The 18020-nt window shown below is 37.3% G+C and overlaps 2 protein-coding genes across 9 annotated transcripts in view; one reads left to right on the forward strand and one right to left on the reverse strand.

Annotated features, from left to right (window-relative positions):
- LOC108001555 (dopamine D2-like receptor) overlaps positions 1 to 8881 on the reverse strand; it is a 136946-nt gene extending 128065 nt beyond the window's left edge. For 2 of the 5 annotated variants that reach the window (XM_062079515.1, XM_062079517.1), the window contains exons 1-2: positions 6820 to 8880; positions 202 to 1230 (exon numbers count right to left, since the gene is read on the reverse strand). In XM_062079515.1, the coding sequence (XP_061935499.1) occupies positions 202 to 933 (732 nt within the window). In that variant the 5' untranslated portion in view covers positions 934 to 1230; positions 6820 to 8880. Of the gene's footprint in view, positions 1 to 201; positions 1231 to 6819 lie in introns of all 5 variants that reach the window. The other 3 variants (XM_062079513.1, XM_062079514.1, XM_062079516.1) reach the window with 3 other exon arrangements.
- The window catches only part of LOC108003606 (igLON family member 5), a 361825-nt gene that overhangs the window by 94699 nt on the left and 249106 nt on the right, over positions 1 to 18020 (forward strand). The window lies entirely within an intron of this gene.

Below are 18020 nucleotides of genomic sequence, written 5' to 3' on the forward strand. Positions count from 1 at the left end.
ATTTCTAATTTTAGGTCGAAATAACAGGCCGCGCGTCCACCAGGCGAAGGTTAAGGTTTTAAAACGCGACACGTCCGCACGCCACAAACCAAGGATCGATCGTGCCCTGATATAACGAATCGTTTTACGCCGCCCACCCGATTTATCATTCATCCCTCGAATTGAGCCGCGGAGAAAAAGAAATGGAAAATAGAGACTCACCAACACGTAGACGGCGAACGGCATTACGAGCACGGCGACGAGCAAATCGGCGACGGCCAGGCTCACGATGAAGTAATTGGTGACCGTTTGCAAGGCCCTCTCTCGAACCACGGCCAGTATAACCAAAACGTTGCCGAACAAGGTCAAACAGGGGACGATGACGAGGATCAGGGCCCACCAACTGTTGGCGTCCGTCTTTTCGTCAACGTCCGCCGCCGGCCCGCACTCACCCGCACTCACCACACCGGACGACGCGATGGACGAGGTGCAGTTCACGGTCCCGTTCAGATTCAGGTTGGCCCCGCCGTCGTAATAGGCCGTCAGATTAACGAATGCGCTGTAATTCAATCGGTTGATGTAATCGTTCAGATCGTCGAACACGAACAGGTCCGATATCCCCGTGTAATTCTCGGATCCGAGGGACGTGGGCGAGACGGACGAGAAGAAGGAAGAGGAGGAGGAGGAGGAGGAGGACCCACCGCCGGGGTAGGAGGGCGAGGTGGAGGTTATCGCGGAGTCGTTGAACCAGCCTAACTCGACACCGCCGCTCGACTCGGCCGCGCTTCCCGAGAGCAGGTCGTTCAACGAGGTCTCCTCCTCGTGGACGGTGTTGACCTTGGTCGCGTTCCCCGCGAGGGAGAGGTCGGCCGGTCCACGTCGCGCCCGCCGATCCAACGACAGGCTCCTCGCGATCGAACCGAGCAGAGACTGGTCGCCCGTATTCGTCCCCATTTCGGGCTGACTGAACTATCCTGCACCCGATCCAACCTGTCGATCTTGATCACGAGATCTTGGAACGAAGAGATGCCTCCTCGATCTTGCCAAGCATGGCTGCTCACCCCGGCTGACTTTTGAACGCTCTCTAGATTCTTACGTGTGCTGTGGTGCGGCGCCCCTCCTCGAGAGATAACATTTCCTCGCGCACGCGAGGAGAAACGAGGTGCCGCGTCCTGACTGGCCTCTCACCAATCACCACGACCACCTCGATACGCTTGCTGGCGTATCATTGAAATCCCTCGTCGAGCGTCTCTGGAAAAAGAGGGGAGGAAGATAAGTTTGCTGCGCTTTGTGTAAACCATTTCTTTGTCTTTTTTTCTTTTTCTTTTCTTCCTTCCTTTCTTTCTTTCTTTCTTTTTTCTAGGATCATATCTATCTTCGTAAATTGTAAAATAAATAGAGGCATGGCCGCGGATAACTCGATTCGCTTCGCGCTCGAGTTTCGTAATCGCTAATTCTATTTCTTTGCCGTGAAAAACGGTGACGCGGAAATGAAGAGGTTGGAGGTTAAGGGAATTTAATTAAATGCAATCGTGGACGGTAACTAACGCGATGTAATGAGTTTCGAAGGATCTGGTTGGAACTGAATGGTTCAGATTAAATATTAAAGTAGCGGCCAGATAGCTGTTACGCGGAGATGAGAGAAGGAAGAGGTTCGAGTTCGAAGAGGAACGAGCTTGGATCGAGAGAGCAATCTATCTCTCTCTCTCTCTGCGAGATTTTTATTTACGAAGGATGATACGGATATAGATTTTGAATTGATTTTCAACGAAGGGACGATAATGTATGTAATATGTTTCCTCATAAATTTCCTCGAGATATATATTAATCGTGAAATAAAAGGCGAAGGGAAAGGATCTATATTGTTACGAAGATAGATATTTCTCGCCATGATCGAAAAGAGGTTCTATCTATTAAATTATAGTTTCTTCTGAATGCAAAAATATCGAATTGATTAGGACCGATTGTCTAACCAATGCTCGAATGAAATGTAAGACAATCCTTGGCAAATCGAACTAAACGAAGACGACCACGCTCCGCGTGTTAAATTTAAACACGATGAAACAAACAAAATTGTTAGAATTGAATTACCATTTCTATGAGGAAGGGGAACCTCTAAAACGTTCCTCTTAAAACAAGCACGACGATTCTACGAAACACGATCAGCAGCAGTTGGCTCGTTCGAAAACGAGTGTCGCAATCTCAGAATTAAAGGAAAACTTCTCTTCTCGAGTTTTTACGAAGTGGAGCGATCTTCTTTTCGAAGGAATCGAAGCTACGCACTCTTTGAGGGGAGGATTGACGGATGGACGATCGTTATAGAGTTTCTCTCGGCTTCCAGCGCGAGGAGGAGGGGTGGCAGAAGAGGGATCTTTGCCCGCTTGAGCGGTCCATTCCTCTGTCGAGGAAGACATTTTTTTTTTTCACAAAGACAGAAATCATTTCCTTGTCCCCCAGGACCCTCCATTTTCTCCGCTCTACATATACTTAGCGAGCTAGATTTCGAGCTGTAAATTTCTCAAAGAGGAAATATTTCTCGCGACATATATCAAGAGAGAGCTAATACGGGTGTATATTAAACTTTCTTCTCTATCTTCTTGTCGTTGTCGTTTAAACTCTTTAAGGAAACAGAAAATCGAGCTTTATTATTTTTCATTGTTCGTTGTTTAACGATCAAGGGAAAATATTTTTTCGAAGAGTAACTTAGTTTTATGTGAAATTTTGCATTTATGAAATTTTGGAATTTCAAAGTGCAGAGAGGAATCGAGGCTTTCGAAAATATTTTGCGTTGAATAAATGCATATTATATTAGTAGGGGATACGTGTGCATATACGTAGAAAGTCGCTATGCGAAATAGTGGCGTAAAAACATTTGCATGATCTGAAAAATGTAGTTCATCTTACCGTCGTAAATAATTCAAATTTTCCGAAATTTCGTATAAATTTATGAACGAAGGAATATTTGGATCTTTTTTTCGCCACTTTTAATTGAAAAAATTCGATGATACGTGATAAATTGACTGAGAAACTTTATTAAAAAAAAAGAATACATATCAAACACGAAATTTTCTATAAATCCATTTTCTTAGAAATCTCTTTTCGATTTCAAATTGCTTTGCGATCAATTTTACGACGAGCAATTAAGTTTTAACAGTTAACGAAGGAGCAATATGCATTTCCTTCGAATGCCATCCTTTCGACGGATCGTCGATAACAAGACGATATCTGAATATGTAAATATGTAAAACAACGTTACAATCCTGAGACAAGTATGACAGAAAGGGGAAATTTCGTTCTCAATGGTAACCGACATTTTCCATTCTCATCTTCTCATCCACTTCCATTCCCTTTCTTCTCTTCCCTCTCTTTTTTCTTCCTTTTACCATTCTTCTTCGCGTTGTCCATACAATTATTTCTTACTACTCCACGCTCGCGCGTAAATCGGACACGGTTGGCTTTTTCAACTTGCTGGACGCGACACAATTCAAATTTATCCGATGCATCGAGTTAAAATTTCATACGCAGGCATGACAATGGTTAAATATTTCGATATGGTCGAGTGTATCGTGCAATTTATTCGAAAATGGAACGACAATTGTTTAACGCATACCACGATGGAATATTAATTCGTTCCCAAGCATTAAATTGTATCGCAGTGTTGTGCAAAAAATTACACCCCGCTTCTCGGCTCTTTTCCATTAAAATGAAGTGCATCTATAAAATCCGATTATTCGAAGTTATTTATTGAAAACAGTGTGAAAGAGAGAGAGAGAGATGTGCGTGCGTGTGTGTGTGCAGATTAAATAGTTTGCAGGTTCGAAGGGACAATGGTAAGATTGCGAAGTATCGAATCAGCCTGAGTGTTTTTCCAACTCTTTCTTATTTCAATTTCAATTCACCATAGACTGTTGCTTCGATAAACAATTCTTCGCTTATGAATAATAATTTCAGAAATATTAAATGATACTTTCTTTGTTATATTATGCTAATATGCTAATATCGTATCCTCATCAGGGATTAATTCAGAAATTCATCACGAGATCTCGCGTCCATCCGAAAAGGATAATCAGATTTAGATCTGGGTCAATTAATAGCTGTCAAAGCCCACTACTTTGTTTCCTTTTAATAAATTTTGTGAAAAAAAAAAAAAAGAAATTTCGAAATGTATATATGTATACGTTCATGTACGTGTAAAAATTATATAAAACCGAATGAAAGCGAACGGATATAAAAATTCAGAGTGCAAGTTTAGTTATTATTGTTGTATGATTTCACGCAACAACAATCGTTGCCACGAATACGAAAAATATAAAGCGGAGGAAAATATTTTTATGCCCCACTCTCTTAGACCGATATAAAAGGGGAAAGAAAAATCTGGGGAGAATAGCGTTATTCGTAGCAAATAAATTTACGCGAAGAATTATTCATTTCGACGTTGATACAAACGTCGGACTATTTACCATTTTTATATATATATATATACTTTTACGTACAAAAAGAAAAAACAATATTACGCCAACAAATTAATCTAGAAAGAATTTCATAAATCAAGGCATATTTGTTCGCGATAATTTCCGTACTCGTACGTAATTTTTGAAACGCGGTAAATAGAAATTTTCCGATGGACCGAGTTTTTATCCAAGTGTTTCTACATTTCGTTTTTTTCTTCTTTCTTTTACAGTATGAAAATTTTGCGATCATATTAATCGAACGAATACGCGGTCTAAAATGAAAATTTAGACTTAAACGTTGCAACGAATACCTCAATAATGATATCAGGATTAAATTTTTTAAAAAAAGATCGATCATACTTCTTAAAATTCGCACTCGTTCTGCGTATTTATTTATGACATACATCTCTTACTATACGTTTCGTTGATTATTTAAAAAAAAAAAAAAAAAAAGAAATTATTTTGAAATGAGAAAGAAAATTTCTCGAAGGAGATATTCACGATCGACGAAAAGGGAACGTTTCCACGAAGATAGTATACACGCGATCTCTCGTGGAAGATGGAGGATGACTTTTCTATCTTGTAAGAAATTAAATTCTTAGCGACGCCTAAGATTGATTGTTCTTACGGTTTACCTGCGCGAAAAAGTACCTGCGCAAGTACGATGCATCGCTTGGGGAAGAGGAAGAGGGAGAGGAAAAAGATGATCCCCAAACCTGGTAACCTTGACTTAGATTAATTAGAGAAATGATGTTACGATTAATTACCCGCAATTGACAAGAAACGAAGACGCTCCTCCCATCCTGGCTCCAATAAGTAGAGCGGAATTTCTTGTATCTGAGAAATTCTATTGCTCGAATTGTTCCCTCGATACGATATATCTTAGATACTTTTAACGGATATTTTATCTTAATGAAAATATGTCGTTTCTTTTTAACGTTTGTCACAAGGATCTTTTTTGAAATTAATAGAGACTTTGATAGATCGCGAGATGATACGATAGATACGAAGCTTGAATCGAAATGTAAAATTTCATTCTGAAAGTTTTTTTTTTTTTTTTTGTTAATTTAACTAAAACGAAAATCATAATACGTGTTGCAATGGATTGAATTTAAAAACAGGAAAAAATAATTTAATCGGTTTGTAACATGATTCCACGATATTAGTGTAATTGGTATCTCCTTGATTCTCCAATGTTGAAGCAACACGTTCTTGCAATATTTGAGAACAGTTATTAGGGTATAATCGGTTTATACGTATAGGATATCTCTATCGCGTTAAGTGGTGAAAGTACGCGTTAAAGCTGATAACGGAATGGATTGTGATAGATTGCGAATCTTTGCGTTGAGATTTTGCATCGCATTTTCATAAATATATCTAAAAAAAAAATGGAATTAAAGCAACGATGTTCTTACAAAATAAGACAAGAAAAGATTTCTTAAAGAGAATATTTCGAAAATTAAAAAAGAAAGAAAAGAAACATGAAAGAAATCGTACCTTCATAACAAAATTTTCGATCGATCCGTTAATAAGAAAATTAATTAAAATAGTTGGCTCCGTATTTTATAAATTTTACACAATATTCGCATCAAAATTCTTCGTTATTCTCGGTTGCCATCCCTTCGTTCGTGAGATTTCAAAATAAGAGAGTTAATTCCAAACGATCTCGAGCCACGAGATTACAAATATCTCCAATCTTAATACGCGTTATTCGACCCTTATCTTCCACCGACCGAATACAAGATTAATGTTGACGCCACGGAAATTACAGTAAACAGTAGTATCTTGTCCGGGATCGACATTAAAAATAAGTTTCTCACTCCTCTTCGAACCTCGTAATTTTCGAAACCCGATATCAAAGAGTTAATCACGCGAGATAATCTTAAATATTCATCCCTCACTTGCCACAGATTATTATAGGGAAAAAAAAAGGGAATTATTAACTTTACCCGCGAGCGAGAGTACGCAATTTTCCAAAGCAAAGTATGCTGATTATCACGTATGCCCTTAATGCATGAAAATAAACGAAAAGTTACATAGGTATTCCGTGTATCCTCTACTACTATCCGCCTCCCTTCCTCCCTTATTTATTTTTCTCGGTTACAACCGCCTTTAATCATCGACCACCTTCCGTCGAAACCTTCGAAACGAGCTTTCCCTCCTTCTTCTTCCCCTGTCAAATCGAGTTTTAATAATTAATAACGGTCCAACTTAGCAATTCAGATCGTACTCTTTCGTATCCCACACCCTTGACACCGGCACAACCGTTTCTCGGTCAAGAGAACGATTTAGCAAATACGAAGCACACGCGCGCCCGCGCACTGGGGGGAGGGAGGAAAAGGAAAAAAAAGAAAAATCTAGGGGCGATTAAACCGCGGTGATTACTCACCATTGATCACACCTATGACACTTTGGCAACGGTCGTCATAGCAACCACCGCTTCATCCGTGACTGTCCATCTTCTTTGAATTTTTAATCATTCCCTCGATCGATCGATTCACTCTCCCCTCGAATTGCCTCGAATTGTAGAAGAACGTCCTCGCCGGCCACACACGATCGACGACACGCGGCAGCAACGTATACACGGCGACCGAATCGCGGAGGAAACACGTGGAACGCGGTGTGTCGTGGAACGCCGAGAGAGATTCCAAGATTTAAAACGTAATCCGTTTATTTAGAATCGTCGGAGAATTTCCTCCGTGGTGTCACGTTGTTGCCTTCGTGAGCCAAATTCGCCTCGTGCCTTCCCCATATTCTGCGCAACATCCACGTATCGAGTACGCTTATCTGTCTGCTGAGTGTATTCAACACACACACATACGTATAAACGTATATATATATATATATATCAAAGGGATGATCCTCGCCACCGTGACCCAACCATAGAATACACGGTAATCGCGCTGAGCTTCGCCATTCACTTCAGCTAGATCGACTAGATCGATTCGATATTTTACAACGAGATCAAAAACCTCGCCTTTGTGCTCGGTTTAAAAATCTTTTCTCTCTCTTTCTCTCTCTCGTTCCTTTTCCACTTTTGCTTTATTGCGGCGGAGCCTCGCGGAAAGCGGAGAAATCCTTTTCATCCCAAAAATTTGCGGCGCTCGAAATCGGCTCGGCCGCGCTTTTCCTTCCTTCCTTCCTTCCTTCCTTCGAACCTTGGAACGATCCTCTCTCCTTGGCGATTGATTCGAAACGTTGAACCCGGATCGGGCGGCACCCAGTCACCCAGTGGCCAAATCTCTCCACTCCTGCCCCCGACCATCCACCGAGTTAAATGTATCCACACCAAGAGAGGATTACTAACCCTCTAACGCCGAATATCGGAAATCCTTGGATGAAACGGGATCCACGTACACTCGCCATGCCTTCCGTTCGACCGGCCACAATCGATCGCGATTACCGTGCATCTTTCCTCCTTCACCTTCTTCCCCCCTTTCGTCGACACTTTACACTTTGCACTCGCTATTATCATCTCGTTACTGCTCGCTCCTCCCACGAGGGGAGGGGGAGTTGGGGGAAGGGGGCAGTCAATCGCTGGAAAAAAAAATCGATCGATCCCCCTCTCGCGAACGCGCTCTCGATTATTATCCACTCACTCTCGAGAAATGGGTATCGATTCGATTATCGTGGGGCAAGGGTTGTCGGAGATCCAAGTCCAGTTGAAAACAATGGGGCCGATCGACGGGCGTGTACGGATCGTGCAATGAGAGATCGCGACAGAGTGGAGGATACCGGTGAGAGATACCTGTGGATTCGTCGGACACGCACAGGGCACACGATCGCCGATCGATATTCACCTCGTGTCACCTTCTACACTCTGTTGTTGTTACAGTTATAGTATCCGTTCCACACCGAGTTGGTGGACCACGTTGGCCATGATCGAAGAAGAAGGGCGAGGGGCGACATCGTCGTCGTAGTCGTCGTCTTCGTCGTTTTCGTCGTTTTCGTCGTTTTCGTCGTCGTCGTCTTCGTCGTTTTCGTCGTCGTCCTCCCCTTCCTCGCTTCTCTGGATCGCACTTTCGAGCCACGTTGTTGAACGAACGGCGAGCGACTGGCTGTCTGTTCGAGTTTCCACACCGCCTCGAATCCCGAAGCTCGCACGTTCGTGTGAGATCGGGGAGGGATGAAACGGTGGAGGGGGTTGCTCGATTATTTCTCTCTCTCTCTCTCTCTCTCTTCAACCCCTACGCGCACACGCTGCTCTCCTCGCTAAACCTTAATTCGCAGCCTTACCCCACTACCCGCCTTTTCCCTCCTTTCTTCCTTTTTTTCTTTATTTTCTCTCTTTCTCTCTCTTTTTCTCCGTTTTTTATTATTCCTTTTTCCTATTAGGTTATTTTCCATCCCTCTTCTTTTACGATCATTCCTCTTTTATTTTTCATTTCTAACCTGTTCTTCTTTAACCGTTTGTATTCTTCTTCTTCCTTTTCCTTCTCCTTCTCCTTCTTCTTCTTCTTCTTCTTTTTCTCCTTCTTCTTCTTCTCCTTCTTCTTCTCCTTCTTCTTCTTCTTCAACTCCTCCTCCTCCTCCTCCTGCTCCTCCTTCTCCTGCTCCTTTTCCTCTTTCTTCTCCTCCTTCTCCTTCTCCTTCTGCTTTTTTCTTCTCCTCCTTCTCCTCCTTCTTCTTCTTCTCCTCCTCCTTCTCCTCCTCCTCCTCCTCCTCCTCCTCCTTCTCCTTCTCCTTTTTTCTTTTCCTTCTTCTTTTTCTTCTTCTTCTTCTTCTCCATTTTCTTCCTTGAGTTTTCTGTAGAAAGGAAAAAGTGTGAAATCAGCGAGTATTTGATAATATCGTTAAATTTTGATACGACGTTAGATATCGGGAGTTATCGGGAACTTGGAGGAAGTTTTAATTGGGAACTGTCGATGAGTGTCCGTTGATGCGAACGAAGGGAGGAAATTTCTGCGTATCATTGCGTTTTCTCGTAATCGCTAAGTCGCGATTTATTTTTATCAATTCCTCCACCTATTTATTTTTATCAATTCCTCTTTCTCTTTAATTCGATCAATTCCTCTTCCTCCTTATATTTATCAATTCCTCTACTTTCTTATTTTTATTAATTCCACCTCCCCTTATTTTTATCAATTCTTTTTCCTCTCCAAATTTATCAATTCCTTCTCCACATAGGAACGGATTATTTTTAATCGGATGCAGTTGGAAGTATCTGCGAAGATTAAGAAAAAATTCGGCCGGAATTTTCATTTGATAGAATGATTAAAAAAAAAAGACGAAAGAAAAAAGGGAGACAAAGAAAGAAAAGAGAAGGAAAAACAACATCCCCACTTTCTTCATTTTTATCGATTCCGCCTCCTCCTTATTTCTATCAATTCCTCCACTTTCTTATTTTTATTAATTCCATCTCCCTTTATTTTTATCAATTCCTCCTCCTTATTTTTATCAATTCCTCCTCCTTATTTTTATCAATTCCTCCTCCTCCTTATTTTTATCAATTCCTCCTCCTTATTTTTATCAATTCCTCCTCCTCCATATTTTTATCAATTCCACCTCCTCTTTATTTTTATCAATTCCCCACCTCCTTATTTTTATTAATTCCTCTTCCTCCTTATTTTTATCAATTCCTCCTCCCCCTTATTTTTATCAATTCCTCCTCCTCCTTATTTTTATCAATTCCTCCTCCTCCTTATTTTTATCAATTCCTCCTCCTCCTTATTTTTATCAATTCTTCCTCCTCATTTTTATCAATTTCTCCTCCTTGTTCTTATCAATTCTTTTTCTTCCACATACGAATGGATTATTTTTAATCTGATACTATTGGAAATAGCTGCGAAAAATAAAGAAAAATTCGACCGGAATTTTCACTCGATAGAATGATTTAGGAAAAAATAGGCGAAAAAAAGAAGGTGAGGAAAGAAAGAAAAATTCAGTCGGAATTTACATTCGATTGAATAATTTAGAAAAAAAAGGAAAAGATGGGGGAAAGATAAAGAAAGGGGAGAAAACAACATCCTCACTTTCTTCATATTTATCAATTCCACTTCCTCCTTATTTTTATAAATTGCTCATGTCTTTTATTTTTATCAACTCCCCCTTCTCTTTATTTTTATTAATTCCACCGCCCCTCTTATTTTTATTAGTTCTTTTTTCTCCCCAAATTTATCAATTCCTTTTGCACATAGGAATGGAATATTTTTAAAGCTGATATAGTTGGAAATATCTGCGAAGAATAAAGAAAATTTCGGCAGGAATTTTTATTCGTTAGAATGATTTAGAAAAAAATAAAAGAAGAGGGGGAGAAAGGAAAGAAAACTTCAGTCGGAATTTCCGTTCGATTGAATGATTTAGAAAAAAGAGACGAAAGAAAAAAATAAGGAAATAAGAAGGGAAAACAACATCCCCACTTTCTTCGTTTTATCAATTCCACCTCCCCCTTATTTTTATCAATTCCTCTTTCTTCCTATTTTTATGAATTCCAGCTCTTCCTTATCAGTACCTGTCCCTGCCAAAATTTATCAATTCCGCCACCATATAGGAGCTGATTATTTTTAATTTGATACAGTTGGAAATATCTGCGAAGAATAAAGAAAAATTCGACCGGAATTTTCACTCGCTAGAATTATTTAGAAAAAAAGACGAAAGAAAAAGAAGGGGAGGAAAGAAAGAAAAATTCAGTCGGAATTTCCGTTCGTTTGAATAATTTAGAAAAAAAAGAAGAGATGGGGGAAAGATAAAACAAGGCGAGAAAACAATATCCTCACTTTTTTCATATTTATCAATTCCTTTTTCTTCTTATAAATTGGTCATCTTTCTTATTTTTATCAACTCCTTCTTCTCTTTATTTTTATTAATTCCACCGCCCCTCTTATTTTTATCAATTCTTCTTTCTACTTCTTTTTTCAAATTCCTTTTGGACATAGGAACGGATTATTTTTAATCTGTTATATATCTGCGAAGAAATATCTGCGAAGAAGAAAGAAAAGAATAAAGAAAAAAAGAAAAGAGGGGGTAAAAGGAAAGAAAAAGAAGGAAAACCACATCTCTTTCTTCATTTTTATCAATTCCTCCTCCTCCATATTTTTATCAATTCCATTTCCCCCTTATTTTTATCAATTCTACCTTCCCCTTATTTTTATTAATTCCACCACCTCCTTATTTTTATCAATTTCTCCTCCTCCTTATTTTTATCAATTCCTCCTCTTCCTTATTTTTATCAATTCCTCCTCCTCCTTATTTTTATCAATTCCTCCTCTTCCTTATTTTTATCAATTCCTCCTCCTCCTTATTTTTATCAATTCCTCCTCCTCCTTATTTTTATCAATTCCTCCTCTTCCTTATTTTTATCAATTCCTCCTCTTCCTTATTTTTATCAATTCCTCCTCCTCCTTATTTTTATCAATTTCTCCTCCTCCTTATTTTTATCAATTCCTCCTCTTCCTTATTTTTATCAATTCCTCCTCCTCCTTATTTTTATCAATTCCTCCTCCTCCTTATTTTTATCAATTCCTCCTCCTCCTTATTTTTATCAATTCCTCCTCCTCCTTATTTTTATCAATTCCTCCTCCTCCTTATTTTTATCAATTCCTCCTCCTCCTTATTTTTATCAATTCCTCCTCTTCCTTATTTTTATCAATTCCTCCTCTTCCTTATTTTTATCAATTCCTCCTCCTCCTTATTTTTATCAATTCCTCCTCTTCCTTATTTTTATCAATTCCTCCTCCTCCTTATTTTTATCAATTCCTCCTCCTCCTTATTTTTATCAATTCCTCCTCTTCCTTATTTTTATCAATTCCTCCTCTTCCTTATTTTTATCAATTCCTCCTCCTCCTTATTTTTATCAATTTCTCCTCCTCCTTATTTTTATCAATTCCTCCTCTTCCTTATTTTTATCAATTCCTCCTCCTCCTTATTTTTATCAATTCCTCCTCCTCCTTATTTTTATCAATTCCTCCTCCTCCTTATTTTTATCAATTCCTCCTTCCCCTTATTTTTATCAATTCCTCCTTCCTATTTTTATGAATTCCACCTCTTCCTTATGAGTACCTACCCCTGCCAAAATTTATCAATTCCTGCTCTACATAGGAGCTGATTATTTTTAATCAGATACTATTGGAAATATACGAAGAATAAAGAAAATTTTGGCCGGAATTTTCTTTCGATAGAATGATTTAGAAAAAAATAGAAGAAGAGGGGGACAAAGAAAAGAAAAATTCAGTCGGAATTTCCGTTCGATTGAGTGATTTAGAAAAAAAGAAGGGAAAAAGAAAGGAAAACGACATCTCCACTTTCTTCATTTTTATCAATTCCTCTTTCTCCTTATTTTTATCAATTATTCTTTCTCTTATTTTTATCAACCCCTTCTCCTCTTTATTTCTATTAATTCCGCTTTCCCCCCCTTATTTTTGTCAATTCTTTTTTCTACCCAAATTTATCAATTCCTTTTGCACATAGGAACGGATTATTTTTAATTTGATATAATGGCAAATATCTGCGAAGAATAAAGAAAAGAATAAAGGAAAAAAGAGAAGAGGAGGTGAAAGGAAAGAAAAAAAGGAAAATCACATCTCCTCTTTCTTCATTTTTATCGATTTCTCCTCCTCCTTATTTTTATCAATTCCACTTTCCCCTTATTTTTATCAATTCTACCTTCCCCTTATTTTTATCAATTCCACCTCCCCCTTATTGCATCAATTCTTTTTTCTACCCAAATTTATCAATTCCTTTTGAACATAGGAACGGAATATTTTGAATCTGATATGGTTGGAAATATCTGCGAAAAATAAAGAAAAATTCGGCCGGAATTTTCACTCGAAAGAATGATTTAGAAAAAAATAGAAGATATGAGGAAGAAAGGAAAGAAAAATTCAGTCGGAATTTCCATTCGATTGAATGATTTAGAAAAGAAAAGGAAAGAAAAAAGAAGGAAAAACAACATTCTCTCTTTCTTCATTTTTATCAATTCCTCTTCCTCCTTATTTTTATCAATTGCTCTTCTTTCTTATTTTTATCAACTCCTTCTCCTCTTTATTTTTATTAATTCTCCTTCCTCCCCTTATTTTTGTCAATTCTTTTTCTACCTGAATTTATCAATTCCACTTCCACATAAGAATGGATTATTTTTAATCGGATACAGTTCGAAATATCTGCGAAAAATAAAGAAAAATTCGGCCGGAATTTTTACTCGATAGAATGATTTAGAAAAAAAAAGATAAAAGAAGAAAAAGAGGAAAAAAGAAAGAAAAAAGGAGAAAAACAACATTCCTCCTTATTTTTATAAATTGCTCTTCTTCCTTATTTTTATCAACTCTTCCTCTTCTTTATTTTTATTAATTTCTCCTCTTTCTCCTGATTTTTATCAGTTCCTCTTGCTCCTGATTTTTATCAATTCCTCCTCCTCCCCAAATTTATCAGTTCCTTCTCTTCCTTCTTTTTATCAGTTACTCCTCCTCAAATTTATCAATTCCTGCTCCTCCTGGAGCATTATGGAAGGGGATACTGTATTGGAAATGCGTTGTTTCTGTTGATCATTACGAGTAAATAGGTATCTTATCGTCATTTGAACTCGCGAAATTGCAAATTCAATTGCAACGAACGGTGAGTCTTACAGATTGCAGCTAGCCGATAACCACTTCTGTATCAAAATGATGGCATGTATCGGATCCATCAGAAATTTAACTATTAGATCATCGTCCATATTTTTCACTTGTAATGAAAATTGTTCAACTTGTTCCATTTCTTGGTGAAAAAAAAAGGGACATTTTTCGCTACCAGGGACGAAAAACCGTGCATTCTTACTCTGCTGATTCATCTTTTTTGCGTGCCTTTAAACAGCCATGAATTTTGTACACGATCTTTTTCGCGTAAAATGCGTCAGTTCTTGTTCTAAATAAACATTCGTCTCTGCAAGTTGAAAACGTTTTGGATAAAGGATAAGATGTCTGTTGGTGAATCGAGCAAATTGCGAATGTTTCAGTTTCCCAGTTTTTTTTAATAAATAAATGTTGCAAATGTAGGAAAAGAGGAAACGAATTATGATGTTTGTTCACTCAAATTATACAAAGTTCAACAATAAGTGAAATGTAATTTTTCATTGGCTGCCTCTCAAGCATTTAACCTTTACCGATGATTAAATAACAAAGATAATTATAATCATTTCGATCAATCATTTCTCAAATATAACTGTCAAATATAATTCTTACAAATTATATGGAATATAAACATATTTCCTTTTCCGTGTACATAAAATTAAGTATCTTATCGCTTATATCAAGACTGCTTTGCTCGACAAAGCGCAGCTACGTGACAGAACAGGAGAGAAAGAAAATTGGGAGAAGTTTTTCTTGGAGAAACAAGCATATGGAATGAAAAAATGAGTTATAAATAAATTCCTACCAATTTTTCGAATAAAAACACGACAGGATAATAAGAAAAATACTCTGATTAAACTGATTAAACTCATACGGATTGATTAAAAAATAGGAATTTATCGAAAAATTTCCAAATATCTTCGCGAATCATCACTCGCTCGTTCGAACGTATTACATACGAATAGAGCGTTAATCCGCAAGTTTAAACGTTTCGTTAAATATTCGAGGAATGTCGAAATACAAATTGGAAACAAAACTGGGAAAAAAAGAACGAAAAGAAAAGGAAAAATAGTATTAGATTCGAGAATTACGAGACTTACTTGCGAAAACGTAATGCGACGTAGGAACGTGATTAAAATTTATATCAACTGAGTTACCGTAGATGAACACCTACGTAACGAAGTTACGAGCTAGCTTACGTATCCTCTCAAGCGCGTACGGTTTTAAATTTTCAAAGGATACTTTATTATGCGGTGGCAAACACGTCAGTTTCCATCTCCTAAGATAGACACATCTCCTTCTTTAATAAACATCAATCACGTACACCGTATTCATCAACGATATGGCGTACACAGTTCCGAGATACGTCGACGTGTATTATTTTCTGTTATGGGATGTCCGCTAGGCATTTGACAGAGTTCAGTTTGTTTCTAACCAATTTTCTTTGGAGCATTGGTATTTCTTGAACCTTTTTTTTTTTTTGTATGCCATTGAACCAAATTTTATCGTTGGATGCAGGAAGATTTCGATAAAATTTCCTTGATTTCCACGAAATGTGTTCACGACTTTGTTTAAAGACGATTTATGGTACCTGTAAAAGAAGAAACTTATTAAATATTTTATTCAGATATTTTATTTATTATTCTTGATGTTTTTAATGTCTATTGTAGATGTAATTAAAAAATGAATTATTTTAATATTTTATTATTTTTTACGTTTAAGTACTGACGTCACTAAGAAAAAGCATTTTTTCATGCTTTTCTCTGTGTGTTATTACTTCTTTTGTTATTATTTATTGAAACAATCAAACATTATTAATAAACAAATCATTAAAAATTAGCAAAAGATTTTCTTTATTCCAAATCAATTTATTTTATTCCAAGTTAATAATTTTCTTCTGATGAAACACAGTTATATTAAGCATATATTTGAATAGCTCAAGAACTATTGCTCTAGATACACGCGTTTGTTTCTTCACAGAGCATGAAGCGTTATGGAATAAAGTTACATTAAGTAATTGTTTATTAAAATGCTCGAAAAACATTTCTTCGTAGCTATTATTCAGTCGATCCGCTTTATGTTTTCAACAATAAAATTATCTTCAGCAACTTCGACCATTGAATTTTACGCATCACTAGTTTCTCCAATGTTAATTAATCTCGTTTGACGAGCATCTGAAAAATAATTAGCGGCACGCGTGGTTCCATCGACCAAAAATTTCCAATTCTCTTCGAGCGTAGAATATACCTTTCTTCTTTTTTTCCAAATCTAATAAAACACGTCGATCCCTCTTTCGAAAATCGTGTCCTCGCGCATTCGCAAGCACAGGCGCCGCCAATTTACAGCGAATTAAGGAAGCCTACCCGCGAGGAATGATCACAGCTTCTCGTGATATCCTCTCAACCGTGGCTCGTAAAAACCGTATTTTACAACCGTATCTCGCGATCGCTCCGCTTTTTTTCCTTTTATGCCGCGATGAAGACGAAAAATCACCGTCCCATCGAATTTCTCAGCTCGACATCTGCGCGTGCATCCATCACTTACCCCGGCTAAGAGTAATCGCGATTCCCTTTCCTTCTCGAATTTATTCCGATTGATTTTCCCTTGCTGTGCTATTTACAACAATTTCCAAGAATTCACCATTGAATTTTTCGTCCGGGCAAAAATGTATATTTCGCGCGCAATCGAACGAAATCGTACGTTTATTTTTCGAAAGAAGAATTTTTAAATGTGCACACCATGTAAGTGGAAAAATAATATATATAGAATCGTGAAATTCGATGAGATTGTGATATTAAATATGCACGTATTTTTCGCTTGTAAATTATCGAAACAACATTTCGTCAATTTTAATTTACAATGAACACGAAATGTCGCCTCTCCGGGTTTGAATTTGAAGCAGGGTACGAAGCAGGATAGATTGAATTCGACATGAAATAATGATATTAGTCGGTAGTTCGGTTTAAATTCACAGACGTCAATTCAATTTGCTTTCTTGATCATCGATATCTCAAAATAAGTTAACAACAAGAACAAATGAGTAACATAGATCATTCATTAATTCATATTAGATTTTTCTTGTTGCATATTGCGTCTTATTAGAAAAAAATTAGCGCAATATTCCATTTCAAACTTTCAGTTTCAATATTTCGAATGCAATAACGTGCGATAAATAACGATATTGCGTAACATGGATTGTTTATTACTCATTTTATTTCATTAGAAAATCAAAAAGAAAAAAGAAAAAAAGTAATATTTTAAGCGAGTTTCAATATCTCAGATGCGATAATAACATTACGATAAATAATAAACATTGCGTATTGCATATTTGTTAACAATGGAAGATTTTCATTAGAAAACGAAAAGATAGGCGCAACCTCGAATTCGATAACGCACGATAAATACATCGCGTAATATGGATTATTTATCACTCGTTAATACGCATGGAAAATCATTTTATTAGAAAACCAAAAAAAAATGAGTCGCAACATTTTTTAAACGAGTTTCAATATCTCGAATGCGATAACGTGCGATAAATAACTATATTGCGTGGATTATTTATTACTCATTTTATTTCATTAGAAAATCAAAAAGAAAAAAGAAAAAAATTCGATTACGATAAACAATACAACATTGCGTATTGCATAACATTACTCGTTAACAATGGAAAACTTTTAGAAAACGAAAAGATCGGCGCAACGTATTCTACTTTAGACGAGTTTCAATGCAATAACGCACTGTAAATACGACAATATTACGGATTATTTATCACTCGTTAATAATCATGGAAGATTTTCTTTATTGGAATAAAGGGAAAAATCGGCGCGATATATTCCATTTTAAACCAGAGTAAATATAAAATTATCTATCTTTGCGCGATATATATATATACTATATATATTGACTCATGTACAATTGGCGACAGTGAACCGGATTCAAATGTCCGAACCGATGATCGATCTATGCGAGGCCGTCGATCAAACCTCGTGCAGAATAATATTGATATAAAGACACCTGTAACCTGTAACCCTGTTCGTACGTGTGTGGG

The sequence above is a fragment of the Apis cerana genome, linkage group LG9 (genome assembly GCF_029169275.1).
Source record: "Apis cerana isolate GH-2021 linkage group LG9, AcerK_1.0, whole genome shotgun sequence".
Taxonomy (NCBI): domain Eukaryota; kingdom Metazoa; phylum Arthropoda; class Insecta; order Hymenoptera; family Apidae; genus Apis; species Apis cerana.